Source organism: Bombina bombina, chromosome 3 (assembly GCF_027579735.1).
Source record: "Bombina bombina isolate aBomBom1 chromosome 3, aBomBom1.pri, whole genome shotgun sequence".
NCBI lineage: Eukaryota > Metazoa > Chordata > Amphibia > Anura > Bombinatoridae > Bombina > Bombina bombina.
The window spans coordinates 752,612,244-752,632,887 of NC_069501.1; the positions used below are offsets into that span (position 1 = coordinate 752,612,244).

Consider the following 20,644-nt stretch of genomic DNA (forward strand, 5'->3'; position numbering starts at 1 on the left):
CAATACTCTTTAAATTATGGCCTTGATCACAGTTTGGCAGCTGCAGCTTTTTAGTCTCTTTTTTTCTGACCAAAAAGGCTACTTGTTGACTCAACACAACCACAATAGCATATTTCCTTCCTAAGATAGAGAGAGTCCACGGCTTAATTCCTTACTGTCGGGAAATACAACACCTGGCCACCAGTAAAAGGGGGCAAAGACACCCCAGCCAAAGGCTTAAATCTCTCCCACTTCTTCATTATCTAGACTGCTGCTAACAGCTCCTAAGCAATCACTCAAGTTCATGTCAGGAGCGCTGCTATAAGACTGTCACACTTGAGAGGCTGTGTTCTGTTCCTCAGCATGGATCCTGGAGGTAAGATTGTTTAAGTTTTTACACATAAAATGCTATAATGGCGTCACAGTGTGGCTCCTTTATACCTTGATAGGATCCAGGGTTAATATCCTCTGAAAGGGGTTTATTGAACAGTTGGGGTTAATTGATCAGTGTATTAATTATTTACCTGCTGCTTTGTGTGGTTTTTTTCCTGGGCTGATAGACTGTGTTTTTAGCTGGAACAAATAGGTTTCACTTAAGTTTCACTTTCATTTTTGAAAGTGTTGCACAGCTCCTATTACTTGCTGTACTTGTAACAACAGGGGAAGTACTGTCTTGCACTCCATGTGACCGGGTGTGGTCTATGTTCATTTCCTCCATTCCGGCTGATACTTGAACCTGAGGAGAGTGTTTCCTCTGTTAACTGACTGGGTCTATTAGGTGGTGAGTGCCCCATCCATTGGGAGTATAAAGGTGCAGTTTTCTATAATAAAAAAACTTTTTTGTGTCCTTCTGTGGGTATAACCTGAGCTATGGAGGACTCTGACATGTTAGAAGGTACTCCTTCTGTACTAAATCATACCTGTCTATATTGTGAGGAGACTGTGGTTTTCCCACTCACTCAATTATGTTCGATGTGCCTAAACACCGTTATAAAGTCTAAGAAGGGAGACAAGCCTGCTAAGGCTCTTAGTCCCTCTGAGCCATCTGCCTCTCATGACTCGGCATCCCGTGAGATTACTACCCTTGCTACATTATGCACATGCAGTTCCCCGTAGCACATCTAATCCTTCATCCGGAGGGGGCCTTCTTCCTGCAGACTTTGCCACGCAGTTACAAACGGCAGTGTCTGCGGCCTTCAGTGCATTACCTCGCTCTAACAAATGCAAGTGAAGGGTTAAACATAGTTCTCCTGACCTGGAGTATTCTAAATATTTATCAGATTTAGATATTATGTCCCAGTTATCTGATGATAAGTTAACCTCTGTAGCTTCAGAGGGTGAACTTTATGGGTCAAAATCTTTAGGGTCTAAGCCTTCTGCTGCGGAGAAACCATCCTTTAGATTTAAAATTGGGAACTTGCATTTTTTATTATAGGAGGTTCTGTCTACGTTAGAGGTTCAAGGGGCCGTGCTGCCTGAAGAACCTATGATACCTAAATTAGACAGAGTTTACAAAGACAGGAAAGTTCCTTTGACTTTTCCTGTGCCGGTTAAGATGACGAACATTATTAAGAACGAATGGGAAAGAATTGGTTCTTCCTTTTCCCCCTCGTCTACTTTTAAAAAGATGTTCCCGGTCCCGGACTCTTAACTGGATTTGTGGGCTCCATTCCTAAGGTGGATGGTTCTATCTCTATACTTGCTAAATGTACTACTATATCTCTTGAGGATAGTTCTCCATTCAGAGAGCCGATGGATAAGAAAATGGAAACCTTTCTGAGAAAGATTTTTCAACATACAGGATTTTTGTTTCAACCGGCAGTTGCCGCGGTTGACGGAGTGGCTACCTAATGGTGTGACTCTTTGTCAGAACTCATTGAGGTGGCATCTCCCCTCAAGGATAATCAAGACAGAATTAAAGCTCTGAGAATTGCTAATTCTTTTATCTGTGATGCGAACATGCAAATTATTCACCTAAATGCAAAGGCCTCTGGTTTTACAATCCTAGCCCGCCAGAGGTTCTGGTTGAAGTCTTAGTCTGCGGACATGACTACTAAGTCCAGACTCCTTTCTTTTCCCTTCAAGGGAAAGATTTTATTTGGTTCAGGCCTAGACTCCATTATTTCTACGGTTACCGGAGGCAAGGGTGCCTTCCTACCGCAAGATAAGATGAACAAGTCTAAGGGACGACAATCTTCTAATTTTTGTTCCTTTCATTCTGACAAATCCCAAATTCTCCTCCAAGCCCGAGCAACCTGAAAGTACTTGGAAGCCGTCTCAGTCCTGGAATAAATCCAAGCAGAATAAGAAGCCCGCCCTTCCTTCAAGATGGAGACGATAAAGTCCATCCTTCCTTTAATTCAGGAAGTTTATGACCACTATAGATCTGAAGGATGCTAGCCTTTATGTTCCAATCCACAGGGAACACTTTTTGTTCCTGAGGTTTGTATTCCTGGACCAGCACTTCCAGTTCATTGCCCTTCCGTTTGGCCTAGCTACTGCTCCAAGAATCTTTACGAATGTTCTGGGGACTCTTCTAGCCATTGCCAGAACTCAGGGTATTGCAGTAGCCCCATACTTGGACGCTATTCTGGTGCAAGCACCATCCTTTCGTCTTGTGGAAGAATTCTCGGAGTCCCTTCTCAGTCTTCTTCGATCACATGGATGGAAGATAAACTTGGAAAAGTGTTCTTTTATTCCAAGTACCAGGGTAGAATTCCTGGGTACTATATTAGACTCCATATCCATGAGGATATTTCTAACAGACCTGAGATGTCGCAAGCTAACTTCGGCATGTCTTGCCCTCCGGACCTCCTTGAGTCCCTCTGTGGCTCAGTGTATGGAGGTGATTGGTCTCATGGTGTCCTACATGGACATAATTTCTTTTGCCAGGTTCCATCTCAGACCTGTACATGCTGAGGCAGTGGAATGGCGATCATTCAGATCTGTATCAACAGATTGTATTAGACAGCCAGTTGAGAGAATCACTCTCTAGGTGGCTCTGTCCAGATCATCTGTCCCAAGGGACATGCTTCTTAAGACTATCCTGGGAGATTGTGACTACAGATGCAAGCCTATCCAGATGGAGAGCTGTTTGGGGTGCCAGGAAGGCACAGGGGTTGTGGACTCAGGAGGAGTCCTCCCTCCCAATCAATATTTTGGAACTATGGGCAATCTTCAAAGCCTTGAAGGCTTGGCCACTTCTGAGTTCATCCCAGTTTATCAGATTCCAATAAGACAGTATAACCTCAGTGACTTACATCAACCATCAGGGGGGAACAAGAACTTCCTTGGTGATTAAGGAAGTATCTCAGATTCTGGAGTGGGCAGAGGCCCACATCTGTTTGCTGTCAGTGATCTACATTCCGGGTGTGGACAACTGGGAGGCAGATTTTCTCAGCAGGCAATCCTTCCATAAAGGGGAATGGTCTCTCCATCCAAAGGTGTTTTCAGAGATATGCAGCAAGTGGGGGATGCCAGAGATAGATCTCATGGCATCCCATCTCAATACCAAGCTACCCAGGTACGGGTCGAGGGATCCCCAAGCGGATCTAATAGATGCACTAGCAGTGTCCTGGAGGTTCAAATTCATATATCTTTTTCCTCCATTACCGCTTCTTCCTTGAGTGGTGGTCCATATCAAGCAGGAGCGGGTATCAGTAATCGTGATTGATCCATAGTGGCCATGAAGGATGGGCTTCACAAATCTAGTGGGGATGTCCTCATCTCCTCCGTGGAAATTACCTTGTCACAGAGACCTGCTGATACAAGGTCCGTTTGTTCATCAAAATCTAGATTCTCTGAGATTGACTGCGTGGAGATTAAACACTTAGTCTTAGCCAGGAAAGGTTTCTCTGAGAAGGTCATTGATACTCTTATTCAAGCATGTAAACCAGTTACTAGGCGTATCTACCATAAGGTGTGGAGGACCTACTTATTCTGGTGTGAAGAGCGTGGTTTCCCTGGCACAGAGTTAAGTTTGCCAGGAACTTATATTTTCTCCAGGATAGGCTGGAGAAGGGCCTTTCTGCTAGTTCCCTGAGGGGACAGAATTCGGCTGGTTTTATTGCACAATAGACTGGCTGAGCTTCCAGATGTGCAGTCCTCATTAGGATCATACCTGTGTTTAGATCTGGGGCTCCTCCTTGGAGCCTAAATCTTGTTCTTCGGGTTTTGCAACAGGTTCCTTTTGAACCTCTGCATTCCATTGACATTAAATTGTTATCTTGGAAGGTTCTCTTTTTATTGGCTATTGCCTCTACGCACAACGTTTATGAGATATCTGCTTTGCAATGTGAGCCCCTTATCTGAGTTGTCATGCAGATAAGCCAGTTTTCCGTACTAAATTAGGTTTTCTTCCTAAGGTTGCGTCAGATCGCAACATCAATCAGGAGATTGTGTTTCCATCCTTGTGTCCTAATCCTTCCTCCTTCAAAGGAACTCTTACTTCACAATTTGGATGTGGTTCGTGCCTTGAAGTTCTATCTTCAGGCTACTAAGGAGTTTAGACAAACTTCCTCTTTGTTTCCTCTGGAGCTTGGGTATAGTTTTCCCAACAGTAAGAAATTAAGCTGTGGACTTTCCTTATCTTAGGAAGAAAAACATAATTTATGCTTACCAGATAAATTCCTTTCCGGACAGGGAGAGTCCACGGTCCTGCCCGTTTTTTCTTGTCTATGGGTGGTCCGCTATTATTTATTTTATTTTTCTGGCATCATTTATACCCTAATGTTTCTCCTACTTTTCCTTGTTCCCTTGGCAGAATAACTGTGGTAATGAGGAAGTGGGAGGGATATTAAAGCCTTTGTCTGGGGTGTCTTTGCCTCCTCCTGGTGGCCTGGTGTTGTGTTTCGCAACAGTAAAGAATGTAACCGTGGACTCTCCCTATCCAGAATGAAAGGAATTTATCTGGTAAGCATAAATTATGTTTTTCCTCTTCCTCACACTCACAAATGGATTTTCTGATCCTCGCTAAAAGCCCTATTTCTTTGTTACCTCTTTCTTTTTATAGAGAAAGCTCTTCCATGCAGGCTAAATCCAAAAAAGTTGGCCACTACAATACATTTCAAAGTGCTTGTACCTACATTATTGAACTTGTAAACTGGAACATGCCTTTCTAAATGTAAATTCAATAATGTAGGCACAAGCATTTAGAGACACACTCTCATGACTATGATTAGACTTAGAGTGCATGGAGGCACATTACCTGTAAAAACCCAGTCACGAAGGCGCAATCTCATTTAAGGTTCTCCTAGGCAGGTACAAGTTGCAAGACAATTTGTTCAAGATTTACAATTTGAGTTATGTTAAAATCCAATAGAAACCCATAGTGGCTATATTGTTTTCAGATAACGCCAAAATGAACATGGTCCTTAAACAAATAGATATTAATATTGAAAAAAACAAACACTTTTTAAAGTTGTACAGTGACCATATAGCAATAGAAAAATGGATGCCCAGTCTACCCATTATGCCAACATAGAATATGCATTTAGATGGTTTAGCAGTGGTGCAGATGAAAATAGATTACAATTGGTTCCTATAAAAGTTAAGATTGCAGAAACCCATGCCTGTACTTTTAGTGACAAACACAACAGTGAGAGTGTGACTTTAAATTAAATATTAAAATAAAAAATAATAAAAAAAATTAAGTCAAATGTAGATATTGGGGTACTGAGGAGACTTTTCCTGCAGATCCCCTTAGCTGTACAGGATATAACATACTGAACACATACATATGTATATGAACCTAGATATATGTGGTGTGCCTTGTCTACTGTACACAGCCTACAATATGGATGAATGGATATTTATTTAGTTAATCAATTCTATGGCCCCCATTTATCAAAACTTCAACTGAGAATACACTTGTATTTCGTGTCAAATTAGACGCAAAGTTGATATGCCGTATTTATTAAAGTTTCAACATCGTCAACTGTTGCAATGTTCAACGTAATATACGCATATCGACCGTAATATTGATGATCCGCCTTCTTATTTTCCAAAATTCTAGCGTAATCTGATGATCCGTATTTACATTCGATTATGTTCAAAATTTATCAAATATTTAACTTTTAGGCTTGCGTCTTCTCCGACGCAGCGTATCTGTTGTTCAAACCACCACCTTTGAGGTGCCATAGGAATCAATGATTTTGAAAATATTTGCTATGATCTTTTCAGATAATGAACATATGAATAATTTAAACTAGCATGACTTTTTGGTCTGTGAAGGATGATATGAATGAACTATCAGAATCATGAATTATAATTGAAAATGTTAATGTCCCTTTTATCGTTTGTGATTAAATATTATCTTTTGTGATAAATTAAATGGTTAACTTTTGCTCTCATGGTACAGTTATAAGTCTGTGTAGGGCATACCTAGATATCTATCTGTTTATCTCTCTATCTATCTATCTCTCTCTCTCTCTCTCTCTCTCTCTCTCTCTCTCTCTCTCTCTCTATATATATATATATATATATATATATATATATATATATAAAATATTGATCTCTCTATATCAATATATATATATGTGTGTGTGTGTGTGTGTGTATATATATATATATGTGTATCTATCTATAACAAATATATCTATATCAAGAAGTATATTATCAGAGATGGTATGAATACAGTTGCAATAAGAAGACTAAAAACTCTTCATATGATATAAATGCAAGGGTAAAAATTAGATAAATAAGGATATTTGCAACATTGAATACTCTTATTTAACAAAAGTCTGATGCTCAGTCTGATGCGCAGTCTGATGCTCATCGCATCATACTTGACGCACCTGTTTTTGAAAGACTTTTTCATAAATAGGAGCATCGTATGTAGATCTGCGACAGCGATGTCTGGCGAATTTATTGAATCTGGCAAATGCACTGAGATTGATGCTTTGATAAATAGATCTCATTGTCTATTAATAGACCTCTACAATGTCTCCTGTGTATCAGGCCTGTAAGAGGATCTCACCTTACCCCCAAATTTCCTGTCCGGTAATCTTCTTATCCCAGCATTAGGTGGAGTGGCAGGTAGAACCCTCTGCAGCCCAGGAAATAGCACAGCGATCCAGATGTTGAGAAGGAGACAGTCTATACTGGTCAGGAATATAGCAGGCAGAAAAAAAGGAAAATACAGCTTAGAGTCCAAGCCAAGGTCAGCAGCAAAATAACAGGCAGATGACGGTACCAAAAGAAAAGGTAAATTCAGTGTCCAAGCCAAGGTCAGCAACAGGCAAAAGTTCAGAGGGATTATCCAAAAGACAGGTCACAGCAAGCCAGAGATCAAAACAGAAAATCACTGTCAAGACAAAGCGCACCCAGGCAGTACAAGACTAACCTATACACAGGCAAACAAAGGAACCAGGGAGCAGTTTTTATAGGCTGCTGGTTAGGTAACTGCCTGCAGCTGGCAGGCAGGTGGAGCAGAGAACCAACCAGTGCAGGTTGTAGGATTCAGGAATTTCACACAGAGCCACAGCCTTCCAGTAGCTCAAGAGGGAAAGCAAACAGCCAGAGACTGAAGGTCCCAGGATCAACTCTGAGCAAAGATGTGACACTGTTGTCATTTCAGAGTGTTTTCCAACTAGTCTTGAAATAGTTTTAAAAATGTCCATTCTGAGGCTTTATCAAGTGCCAAAAAATTAAAACTGTCCTTAAAAGTTGTTGAAATGTATCTTGAAAATGGATTGTAATCGCAAACAACTTATCGGCCCCATACTTAAAATAGGGCATTAAGCTAGTATCTGAAAACATGACTGTGAGTGCCATAAAAATGATGAATGAGAAAAGAGCCAAAATGGCCTCAGCCGATAAATTATGATCGACCCCAAGAACAGCAAACTATTCACACTGCATCCTTTTTTTTCCAAAAGTCAGAGCATAAAAAGTAATGTTGATAATGGCTTAGTCCAAAAAAATTCAACATTTATATAATGTTGGTGTTGATACTATGTTAATCAAAATAATGCACTGGGTTAGTAATATATCCAAGGTATTAATCCTGATCATATGTGCTATTTTGATCATTACTGTATTGGATCAAACATTTCTCTGAAATCATCTAAAATGTAAATCTATAATATTGCATCTTTAAAGTTACATACAACTCAAATCTGAAATACATATGATTTCAGTTTTGGAAAATGTCATTTTCATATTACACAGTAAAAAAAATTCTAGTAAAAAGTTTTACAGTGCACGAATAAACCTTGTGCGAGCAGGGGTGGCTCCTTCTGCAGTGTTAAATGCAGGCAGCCTATAGCGAGAAGCAAACCTTGTCTGTTCAACCGTTCTTAAATGGGACCCACAGTGTTAAAATCTTAGCTAATGTGAAAAAAGATAGAAAATAGAAATTAATAAATATATTTAAGTTCAAAGGAACTTTTTTTTATTTACAATGATCCAATAGACTGGGGAATCATGTTTCATGGCTCAGATAGATCATGCAATTTTAAACAATTTCTAATTTACTCCTATCATAATTTTTGGCATCTTTTGTTGAAAAACAGGGACATAAGTTTAGGAGGCAGCCCATTTCTAAAGTACATATATGGTAGTTATACAAGAACAAAATATGACAAGACTATTTTCTGCCACATAGTGCTCTAGATGCCTACCTAGGTAGTTCATCAACACAGATTACCATGAGAACAAGAAGTAAACTGGAAATGTTTTAATATGGTATCCTCTGTCTGAATCACAAAATCATTTCATCAAGGGTAACCACATGTAAAATAAGAATAGGGGCAGATACATGCTTTTGGGGGTTATAATATAGATTACAGACGCCCCATTGTGCAGTACAGAAATAAAAGCACTTTTTTTCTTGCAAGGTGTTAACTGTTACTACAGTGATCACCTGACGATACAGACAAAATACATATCTTTTTTAAATAGAGGGACTTGTCTAATAGAAAAAAAACGTTATGAGGGATCTCTAGACATATTCGGGTTTCTCCTGTGCATATAAAATACAATCACTATGTGTCCCTGTGTATTTGATTTTTACTTTATTTTTACATTATACGCTTTATTTCACAGCTCCAAGACCACCGCCATTTGAAAGAGCAGGTGATTCTCTTCAAGGTTTATAGCTTCTATGGGAGTTGAGATTGAGGGGTTTGAAGACCCCACCCACCACCCAACTCCCTAGCATTTACACTGAGCTTAATGAGCAGGATTACAGCATTTATTAATTTTTACCACATCTTAAACATACAATTTAAAGTAATACTAATCATTTACCTCTATTTTGTTATTTCTATAGACACAAATGTAAAGGTTCAAAAATATAGTTTTTGTCTAACTTACTTTAAAAGCAGTGAGGCAGTAAATATATCACTTACATGATATGAGGAAGAATTATTATTATTGTCTTGACAAACAGTGACTGCATGTTGGGTAAAGGTTGTGGATTCAGAATACACTATTCAATAAACTGAAATGGCAGAAAGTAATAAGCAGAACACGATTCCTATCTGTGTAGCAGAATCCATAGAGTCACAGGGCACCGGTTATGGCTTTTACATTAGTGCTCAGATCAGAATCAAATAATGTGTAAATTGTAGCAGAGATAGTTCAACTAAGGGTACATTCAGTGGGTCACATTTATCTGATTCACAACCTGCTCTATATAGTAGATGGGACAGATAACCATGTTAGTGTATATGCTTGAATATGTAACTATTTTACTCTATTTATTTTGTTTATTCATTCATTCATTACTTGTTTGTGTGTAAATAGATGATTATATCCAAGAAAAAACAATTTGGCTGACAAGATCACCTATTCATACAGTCCCCAAAATTATGTATACTATGTTGGGAAAAGGTGCTGGTACTTAGGGAGTGTAATGGCACATGTGATAAAACACGTATGTGATACACAACAAAGTTGTTGTCAATTAATTCCTTGATACAGTTCAGCCTGTGTGTTTAGAGCAATATAGTTGTTGAATAGTGAGTTGATGCATACACCGCTTCATACGGAAAAGCTAGCATGTCGATATGTCTTAACTGTTCATCTAGCAATGTCATTTATATGTTGGAGTGTACACAATGTCAGGTCCAATATATAGGACTTACGACTAGAGACGTAAGATCCCGTATGCGGGAACATTTTAGTACCATCAAAGTGGGTAAAGCAACCACTCCAATTGTGCAGCACTTTGTCACAAAACATCGCAATAGTATTGCTTCACTAAGATGGAAGGCCATTGAACAAGTGATTACCCCCCAGAGGGGGGGTGACAAAGAAAAACTGTTAGAAAAACGAGAAATGTTCTGGATTTTCCAGCTGGAAACCAGATACCCCAAAGGCTTAAATTCCCAATATGATCTAATTAATTATTGGGAATAATTCAGACAGATATCCCTTAGCTCTTTTGGATTCAAAGGAGTATATTAAAATTAAATTAAAATTTCATTCTGATTTATGTATTTGTTCCATCCTTAGGCATTAAGTCATACTCATTGACATATGTATTTTGATACACCTAACAACATTTAATCCATAGATTTATAGATTGGGTTTGCTGTACACTTATTGACATTTTTTCACTTACAGCTTTAGGATAGTCATTCATATATACATAGAGTATTACATATTTGAGACTGGTATAACTTTTATTAGTAACAGGTCAGTTTCAATTTATAAACACTGCAATATGATACATTAGGATAACTCTAAAGGTTAGGTTTTACATTAGAGAAAGCCGATATACAGTGTTTGCAGTTCTATTCTTTTATATATATTTGTCTGTGAAATGCCTTATAATCATTGCTTTATTATGCTGGTTTGACTTGTAGTTGACACTTGTTAAGTTTCACAGGAAACTAATCAAAGTTCAAACACGCCTATTGTTTTTGAACCAATCACAGCCCAGGGGGGCCTTTTTTAAACTGAATTGATTAGCAATGTGATATTGGCTATGAGTAAGGCTACGGCCGAAACGCGTAAGCCACAGTTCTAGGTGTTTTGGACTTTCTGTGTTCTGTCCCCATGTTTGGATTTTAAATTGTTATAATAAAGTTTTTGATTTTTTAAATCTGACCCCGGACCTGTTCTATCATTTTTGGATTCATTTTGCCGTTTCACCGAGGATCGGATTAAAGGAGTGAGTGCTGGTACTTATTGTCCAATGGGAGGAAGGAAGGTGTGCAACGGTTAACCAATCAGGATTGTTAACGTCAGCAGTGAGTCACGCCAAGGCCTGTGTGTGTTTGGATCTACCTGTTGGAGAGGAGTTTGTTTGGCGAGCGGTGTTAGGCATATCCGCAAGTAAACCCAGAGGAAGGAACCGCGAGACAGCCCAGGATCACCGGAGTCGCCAGTCTCCCTCAGAATTGACTGTGAGTACACGGATAACACTGTGGCAGGGCGGTGATTGCTATATATTGCTGTATAATTGGCTAAGTAATTCACTACACAATATTAAGCTCTGTTACCCAGTGTCTTACACGGATTGTACCGTATGAAGCGGTGTATGCATCAACTCACTATTCAACAACTATATTGCTCTAAACACACAGGCTGAACTGTATCAAGGAATTAATTGACAACAACTTTGTTGTGTATCACATACGTGTTTTATCACATCTGCCATTACACTCCCTAAGTACCAGCACCTTTTCCCAACATAGTATACATAATTTTGGGGACTGTATGAATAGGTGATCTTGTCAGCCAAATTGTTTTTTCTTGGATATATATTAGGCACAAATCGGCTGTGTCTTGGTGGACAGCACCTGTGTCATACATTACAAGTTTTTTCATACTTGTGCTCCTTATTTAACATGGAGGAACAGAATCAAATCTACTATTCCCTCATTCCAGTGACTGAGAGGGATTGTCTCCAGCAAGACATTGATAAGGTTTTTTCTACAGACAGGACTATCATGACATTAAATACTTTGTTTATGGATATGGAAACAAATTTAATCAAAGAACATAAACTACAATGGGATATCTGGACTTTAGAAAGATATTATTCCCAACAGATGGTACCCAGGGGCATGAGAATACAAAAGTTCCCATCCTTTGAGACTAATGATAAATCTTTCATTGATGATTGGAATCAGACTTTAACTGACTGTTCCCTGAAACTGATGATGTTATTGATTGGGTATAAGATCCATTTGCTCAAAATGCTTAGAACAGATATTGCAGAGATACAAAATGAGCTAAACAAAAGAAGTCAGGATAGTCAGTTTAAGGGATTTGATGAACAGCTTTCAAAGGTTGTAGCAGACACGAAACAGCAGATAATGGAACATAAACATTCCAAATTCATCAGGGATAATAGTGATTATCAAGCCAACACTGTTTATATTTGGAATAAACAGCAGAGATTTATTGCCAGAAAACAACAGAACAGACAGAGAAGTAGCAGTCGCAATAGACGCAATAGACGCTGGAGAAATAGTAGACAGGTTACATTCAGTGATAGTGAGGGAGATTCAGGAGGCGATGACTCTCAGACATACAATAGAGACACTGCTCAACACACTGCTCCTATAGTTCCCCAAGGTATTCTGAAACAACCAAATAATACGCAAGTATCTTCATACAGAAGTATCAATGACATACCTAATGACAATCAAACTAGACTTAGACCTTATGATGATCGTGCACACATGACAATGCCCTCAGGTACTACATCTTTTCAACAGCCAGGACCATCACAATACGATTACATACAACAAAATACAGCATCAAACACTTATCACAGTGGACAGTCATATCAAAACTACCATATTCCTCCACCTATTGTCAATACACATATGGGTATGGGCTCCATGAGTTCAGACAATAGGACAGTACAGGACTCCAGAGCTATTGAACAGGTTTTTTCAATCCCTCCACAAGTCCTAGGGAGGGGAAGAGGGGCAACAGGTACCTCAGAACCCAGGTACCCTCAGAGAGCAAACAGATCCCAACGGAGACGTTAAACTTTCAAGTTATTAATCTATCAGATGTTGCATTAACCCCTATACAAATTAAAGTCTTGAGCCACGGTTTAGGTTTTGCTCCAACTAATGACTTCAACCTTTTTAATACCATCTTAGATCTCAATAAACTAATAAGGAATTTAACTCTGCGCAAGCACTTCCAGGACTCTGACAATTCTACTCCATCATCAGATGGGAGAGTGGATGATCAGAGTCAGCCCCTATCTTTCTCAGAACAATGTGATGTTATCAATCTCAATAGTCTTTTGAATGAGGGCTCCCTGTCCCCCAGTCAAATAGTGGATAAACAAGTCAGATTTAGAAACAAGTCTAAATTTTATCCAATTCATTCACGTGGCAATGTCTTAGAAACCTTTTATAAAAGGGTAGAGCAGGATCTTGTTAGCTTGAAAAATACGCATATATGTACTACTAACAATTTGACTAAACAGGAGAAAACAGCCCTAAAATCTATTCAGAACAACAAAGCGTTGGTGGTGAAAGGAGCTGACAAAGGTGGCTCGGTGGTTGTCATGAATAGGTCTGATTACATACTGGAAGCCAACAGGCAACTGTTAGACACAGAGAGTTATATAAAACTTGACCACAACCCCATATGGTTTTTCCAAAAGGAACTCAAAGATCTTTTGGATGATGGCCTGGAGAGTGGCTTCCTAGACAGAAACACCTATGACTATCTTTTGGTCGACCACCCTGTCACTCCTATCTTTCATCACCTTCCGAAGGTTCATAAATCTTTGGAGGGTGTGAAGGGTAGACCCATTGTCAGCGGGATTGGGTCATACACGGAAAATGTATCCCAATGGTTGGATGCGATATTACAGCCATTGGTCACCCAGTTACCCAGTCATTTGAAAGACACCACACATGTGTTACAATTACTTGAGTCTGAGAAATGGAGTACTGACAGCATGTGGGTCACAGTGGATGTAACATCGTTATATTCCATGATCCCACATGATAAGGGGATACAAGCTTTGAGATATTTTTTGGCAGAACAAACCAATTTTTCCATACCATATCAGGATTTTATATTGAGGGTCACTCTATTTTTGTTGACCCACAATTATTTCGAATTTGAGGGTGAGTTTTTCTTGCAGAGACGTGGGACAGCTATGGGTGCCAAATTTGCACCTTCATACGCCAACCTATACTTAGGTTGGTGGGAGCTGTCCCACGTCTATACACAAATCAACCCATACATCAATGAAATTGCTTTTTATAAGCGTTTCATTGATGACCTTCTATTTATTTGGAAGGGGGACAGGTGCAGCATCACTGAGTTTATGACTTGGATCAATGATAATGATCTCAATCTTGGGTTCACTTTTGAGATAGAACCCTATGAAATAAACTTCCTTGATATCACGATGAGGGGCATGTCTGATGGCAGGATTGTAACTAGTAGTTACAGGAAACCGATCTCGGGCAATACTTTGTTACATGGCCGGAGCTGCCATCCTAAGCATGTCCCTTATGCGATAGCAAAGGGACAGCTGATTAGACTTAAACGAAACTGTTCTGATCCACAAACATATGAAAAACAGTCGGAAGATCTAGTGAGTCGCCTCAAAGAGAGGGGCTACAAAAATTCAGACATAACCAAGGCTATAAATGAGGTTAAACACCTAGATAGAAGATCTTTGCTCACCCCTAAAAGTGGTGATATCGCCTCATCCGAACATAAGGGAGTCACATTTGTTACCACATTTAGTGCTCAATATCAACAAATTTGTGGTATAGTTCGGAAACATTATGGCATGTTAAGGGCGGATGATAAATTAATTGACACTGTTGATAATGGTCTGAGATGCTCATACAGAAGGGCCTGTACACTTGGCAACATACTCTCCCCTTCCAAACTAAAACCTACTAAACAACCAACTAGTTCATGGCTACAACATAGGGGCATGTTTAGATGTGGACACACCAGGTGTAAACCATGTGATTATATGGATATAACAACTACCTTTTCCTCTACAGTCACAGGCAAAACATATGACATTGAAAGATGTCTTAACTGTTCATCTAGCAATGTCATTTATATGTTGGAGTGTACACAATGTCAGGTCCAATATATAGGACTTACGACTAGAGACGTAAGATCCCGTATGCGGGAACATTTTAGTACCATCAAAGTGGGTAAAGCAACCACTCCAATTGTGCAGCACTTTGTCACAAAACATCGCAATAGTATTGCTTCACTAAGATGGAAGGCCATTGAACAAGTGATTACCCCCCAGAGGGGGGGTGACAAAGAAAAACTGTTAGAAAAACGAGAAATGTTCTGGATTTTCCAGCTGGAAACCAGATACCCCAAAGGCTTAAATTCCCAATATGATCTAATTAATTATTGGGAATAATTCAGACAGATATCCCTTAGCTCTTTTGGATTCAAAGGAGTATATTAAAATTAAATTAAAATTTCATTCTGATTTATGTATTTGTTCCATCCTTAGGCATTAAGTCATACTCATTGACATATGTATTTTGATACACCTAACAACATTTAATCCATAGATTTATAGATTGGGTTTGCTGTACACTTATTGACATTTTTTCACTTACAGCTTTAGGATAGTCATTCATATATACATAGAGTATTACATATTTGAGACTGGTATAACTTTTATTAGTAACAGGTCAGTTTCAATTTATAAACACTGCAATATGATACATTAGGATAACTCTAAAGGTTAGGTTTTACATTAGAGAAAGCCGATATACAGTGTTTGCAGTTCTATTCTTTTATATATATTTGTCTGTGAAATGCCTTATAATCATTGCTTTATTATGCTGGTTTGACTTGTAGTTGACACTTGTTAAGTTTCACAGGAAACTAATCAAAGTTCAAACACGCCTATTGTTTTTGAACCAATCACAGCCCAGGGGGGCCTTTTTTAAACTGAATTGATTAGCAATGTGATATTGGCTATGAGTAAGGCTACGGCCGAAACGCGTAAGCCACAGTTCTAGGTGTTTTGGACTTTCTGTGTTCTGTCCCCATGTTTGGATTTTAAATTGTTATAATAAAGTTTTTGATTTTTTAAATCTGACCCCGGACCTGTTCTATCATTTTTGAATAGATGATTATAAGCATACTTTATTAGTAATCTGTTGGCGCTCTAATAATAATAAAAATGATATTAGAGTTTCTACCCAGCTGATATTTTATTGGCATGACCAGAGTTTTGTAGGTTTACGTTAATGTAGATAAGAAAGAATAAGCATATAAATAAAGACACCGTTATGATGAAACTGTGAATTGGAATCTAATTTTTAAGAAATGTTTATTTAAAATCAGTCCCATCAGGTTTTTTGCTAGATTATTATTTATGCAAATATATGTTAGTTAACATAAGACACACACACACATACACATACCTTTCTGTGTTTGTGTGCATATTTTTTTTATAAATGTTCAGCATTTTAACATAGAAAAATATATAGATATATAATATAGATCATTAATAAACTTTCAAAGTTCAGATAAATGCAATTTTAAAAGAGTTTTACATTTACTTCTACTATCAACTTTACTTAACTATCTTGGCATCCTTTGTGAAAAGCTAGCATGTCGATAGGTGGCTACATACATATGCCTCACCATTAGTGCTCAGCTAGCTACCGATAGTGCATTACTGCTGTGGAGCTGACTTTACCTATGTGTTTAGACCCTTTGCAGGGGTGAAACACATAACTATATACAAGCAATAGTGCAATAAAAAAATGATAAAACATTTTTTGCATTTTCATGTCTCTTTAAGAAAAGGTTCATATAAGAATATATGACCGAAAATATTATTTCCAAAGTTATCTCTTTGTTACTATTATGGGAAAACCATTTGTTTTGCAATGTTGCAGCCTAGCAACCATTTTAATTTACAGGTTAACTTTAAATTGCACTTGATGTCTTATGGCCGTTATTACAGGAAATAAATAAGAGCAGATGAGGGAATTTAATTTTTCAATACTGCATTTCCATTTAGCTGCACTTCTGACAGATATCTATGTTTGTGCTAACTAAACTCAGCAAATTCTTACAAGCACAGTCTCTCGACTCAGAATGTACTTATGGTACCTTGAGCTAGTACAGACAGAAGTGCTGACCTTTTACCTGAGACATTTCATGTTTTAATAAGAACTACCTACACTGCTACTTTACAGACAGTATGAGGCAGCTATTAAGCAGAAAAATGAGAAACAAAATTAATGGCATATTCAAAATTCAGTGGCAGCATTTGTTTCGACAGCTCAGTGATTTGCAGGCACTTTAAATCATCTGCATGTATCTCTATATGATGTGATAACTACAAAAAGTACTCACAATTTATTACCATTTCATACAAGTCATTTTAATGAATGGGATAATGAAGGATGCTTCCTTTTACTGTACATGAGTATCATGCAACTTCCTTTTCTAAGATATTCAGATTTAGACCCATACCCTTGTTAATTCTGATATTTATCAACAGCATCACTAATAACTTATACAAAAATATTGATTCTCTAAATGTATTTAAACAGTTTACACAAATTGAAATTAGCCTATCAGCCAGACTTAAATAGTTACAGTAGATTACAGTAGACAACTTAGAAAAGAAAAAAACAAAAAGGCTTATTATTATTCTTATTAATAAAAAAAATGTAAAATCATTAAAAAGATAATCACTATCCACTATGAACTCAATTACATGGTCAATGGTCAGCATACTACACGTGATATTTACAATGTGATGCAGTTTTAATAATGCCTCCGGCTATGCTAACTCATAGAACTGATGATAGAGCGGTTCATTAGGAGTTATGCAGATATAGAAAACAAGATTACCAGAATGTGAAGTTGATTATGATGGAGAAGTTAAAAATTGTCAGCTACATTTGCTGAATAGAAGAAGCAACTTCTGTCCACTGCCCCTGGAGAGTGGGAAGTTAATATTTAGAGATAGTATATTATGATAAACACATTTAAGAAAATGAAGCAGATCACAAACAAATGTATTTAATCTATAAAATGAACACATCCATTTGTAGGTTGACAACAGTGGACTTAAGTGTGATTTTTTTTTTTTAATTTTTCAGTATTTCAAGGGAATGTTTTCAGTATTTCAGAATATATGTTTCAGAAAAAAATATCAATCAGTTTTCTAATTCTACATAATCATTAGACATTGCATTCAATTTCAGAGTTGTTTGGAGTTAGAACACAAGATTCAATATGAAAACCGTGCTAAAATGTTTAGAAAAATAACAGCGAAATAATATATAGAGGTTACCCAAATGTTAACTATAACATAACTGATTTTTTTTTTATTTAGAAAATACAGAGTGATTTAATGAGCCACGAGATAAGCTTAGAGGAAATGAAAAAAAGGAACCTGGAAAAGGAAATGCCTAAAAAGGTGCTAACACAGATTGACATAGCCCAGGTAAGGAATTGTTCACACAGTATAGACAAACTTTCTTGTGCCAAAGGTGGCATCATAGGACAGTGCCATGTTTACAGTCACTGAGCGCAGTATGACCCATTGTACTGCCAATGTTAGTCTAAGGAGATTTCATGGCTATGTTCTGGATTTAATGCGCCTTTTTGCTATGGGTATGGTTGAAACTCCTGAACTCAATAATTTGTAGGGGTGTCCACATATTTTTGGCAATTTGGTGTATTTCATTACTAAAAGTGATGACAGTCCTTTTAGTTATTAGGACTAAAGCCATGACCTAAACAACCATTAAAAAAACCTCAGAATTTTAAAAGAGCAGTACAGCCCCTTACATACAGTATATACACTTTGAACTTGTGTACGTGCTGAGTAGGAGCTAATGCCTCAGAAAGTGAGCATAGAAAACAACTGTGCAGAATTTGATATTGGAACTAAATTGGAAAGGTCTCTTAGAACTGATTGTGGTATTTGAGTCATTCAAGTTTTATTTTGAATTTAGTGTCCCTTTAAATTTCTCATGGTGCTGTGTATTATTTTTATATTCTGCTCCAATTTAAGCAACTACAGCAACATTTTAAAGTGTTATTTAGACTTAAACCAAACCAACATAGGTAACTATACTGTATACAGTTAACAGTTTGCCAAATATATAAAGCTTATCAAGCATGCAGTTAAAAAAGTATAACACTAACTCAGGACAAAACAAATATAATGCATATTAAGTGCAAAACAAGATACACAATTATTTATTTAGGATGCTTTTCATTGATTGCGGCTGAAAGTGCTCCATCAAAGTTTTTAGATAAGAAACATTTTCGAATGTTAAAGCAAATGAACAGTCCATATAATTGGACAAGTTAAAGGGACAGTCTAGGCCAAAATAAACTTTCATGATTTAGATAGAGCATGTAATTTTAAACAATTTTCCAATTTACTTTTATCACCAATTTTGCTTTGTTCTCTTGGTATTCTTAGTTGAAAGCTTAACCTAGGAGGTTCATATGCTAATTTCTTAGACCTTGAAGCCCACCTCTTTCAGATTGCATTTTAACCGTTTTTCACCACTAGAGGATGTTAGTTCACGTATTTCATATAGATAACACTGTGCTCGTGCACGTGAAGTTATCTGGGAGCAGGCACTGATTGGCTAGAATGCAAGTCTGTCAAAATAACTGAAAAAAGGGGCAGTTTGCAGAGGCTTAGATACAAGATAATCACAGAGGTTAAAAGCATATTAATATAACTGTGTTGGTTATGCAAAACTGGGAAATGGGTAATAAAGGGATTAACTATCTTTTAAAACAATACAAATTCTGGTGTAGACTGTCCCTTTAACATGGTGATGAATGAGCATAGGGGTTGATAGATAGATAGATAGATAGATATATGATAGATAAATAGATAGATGATAGATAGATTTGTATATTGAATCCCATTTAGATAAACTCATCTTATAATAAAGTCATAGTGGTGCACAAGTATGCATGTACATTAATCCTTACGCATTTCAAAGGACCCATGTCTTATTCATTAAAATAAGCATTGTGACCCATTTAATCAGATAATGTTTAATTAAACTATATATAAGAATCATGATAGGCATTGATGGTGCAGCCACTTTTTTTGCCATGTAGATACCCTACACTTTTTCCAGTAATATATTAACCATTTTCTTCATATTTTTTGGAATTTAATATTTAATATATATGTATTATATTCCCACTGACACAAGTCATCTCTTTCCAGAAAAAACTGCAGGAAGTATCTACAAAGTTTCGATTGTTCCAGAAACCGGCCAATTTTGAGCAACGTCTCTTAGAATCTAAGAGAATTCTAGATGAGGTAAAAGTTGACTTGCCTGTTTTAGAGATGAAGAATTTTGAACAGGAATTGGTTCAAACACAGCTTGATCATTGTATGGTAAGTGCCACAGAAGAATCATGATCCACAGATCCATTACAAATTCACTCTAGTATGATCCATATGCTTCTCAGTACAGCAGTATAAGCAATCATGTTGCAGTAAATGATTCAAAATAGGTTTATGATGGGATTTTACTATAATGACCTAATAAAATCAGATGATCTACAGTCTACAATCCTATGTTAAGTATATGCAAGTATTATACTCTGTTTTTGCTATCCTATCTACTGTATTTCTCAATTATTGTGGTTAATGAAGCAACACAGAACAAATGTGTATTTAATCTGTTTGTTTGTAAGGTCGTTAAAAGGTCCGGTAAGCATA

General features: G+C 37.4%; 1 protein-coding gene across 1 annotated transcript in view; it reads left to right on the top strand.

Moving 5' to 3' along the window:
* The window catches only part of DMD (dystrophin), a 4,487,195-nt gene that overhangs the window by 2,031,347 nt on the left and 2,435,204 nt on the right, over positions 1 to 20,644 (top strand). Inside the window, exons 31-32 of the mRNA XM_053707599.1 lie at positions 18,272 to 18,382; positions 20,144 to 20,317. Of these exons, the coding sequence (XP_053563574.1) occupies positions 18,272 to 18,382; positions 20,144 to 20,317 (285 nt within the window). The remainder of the gene's footprint in view (positions 1 to 18,271; positions 18,383 to 20,143; positions 20,318 to 20,644) is intronic.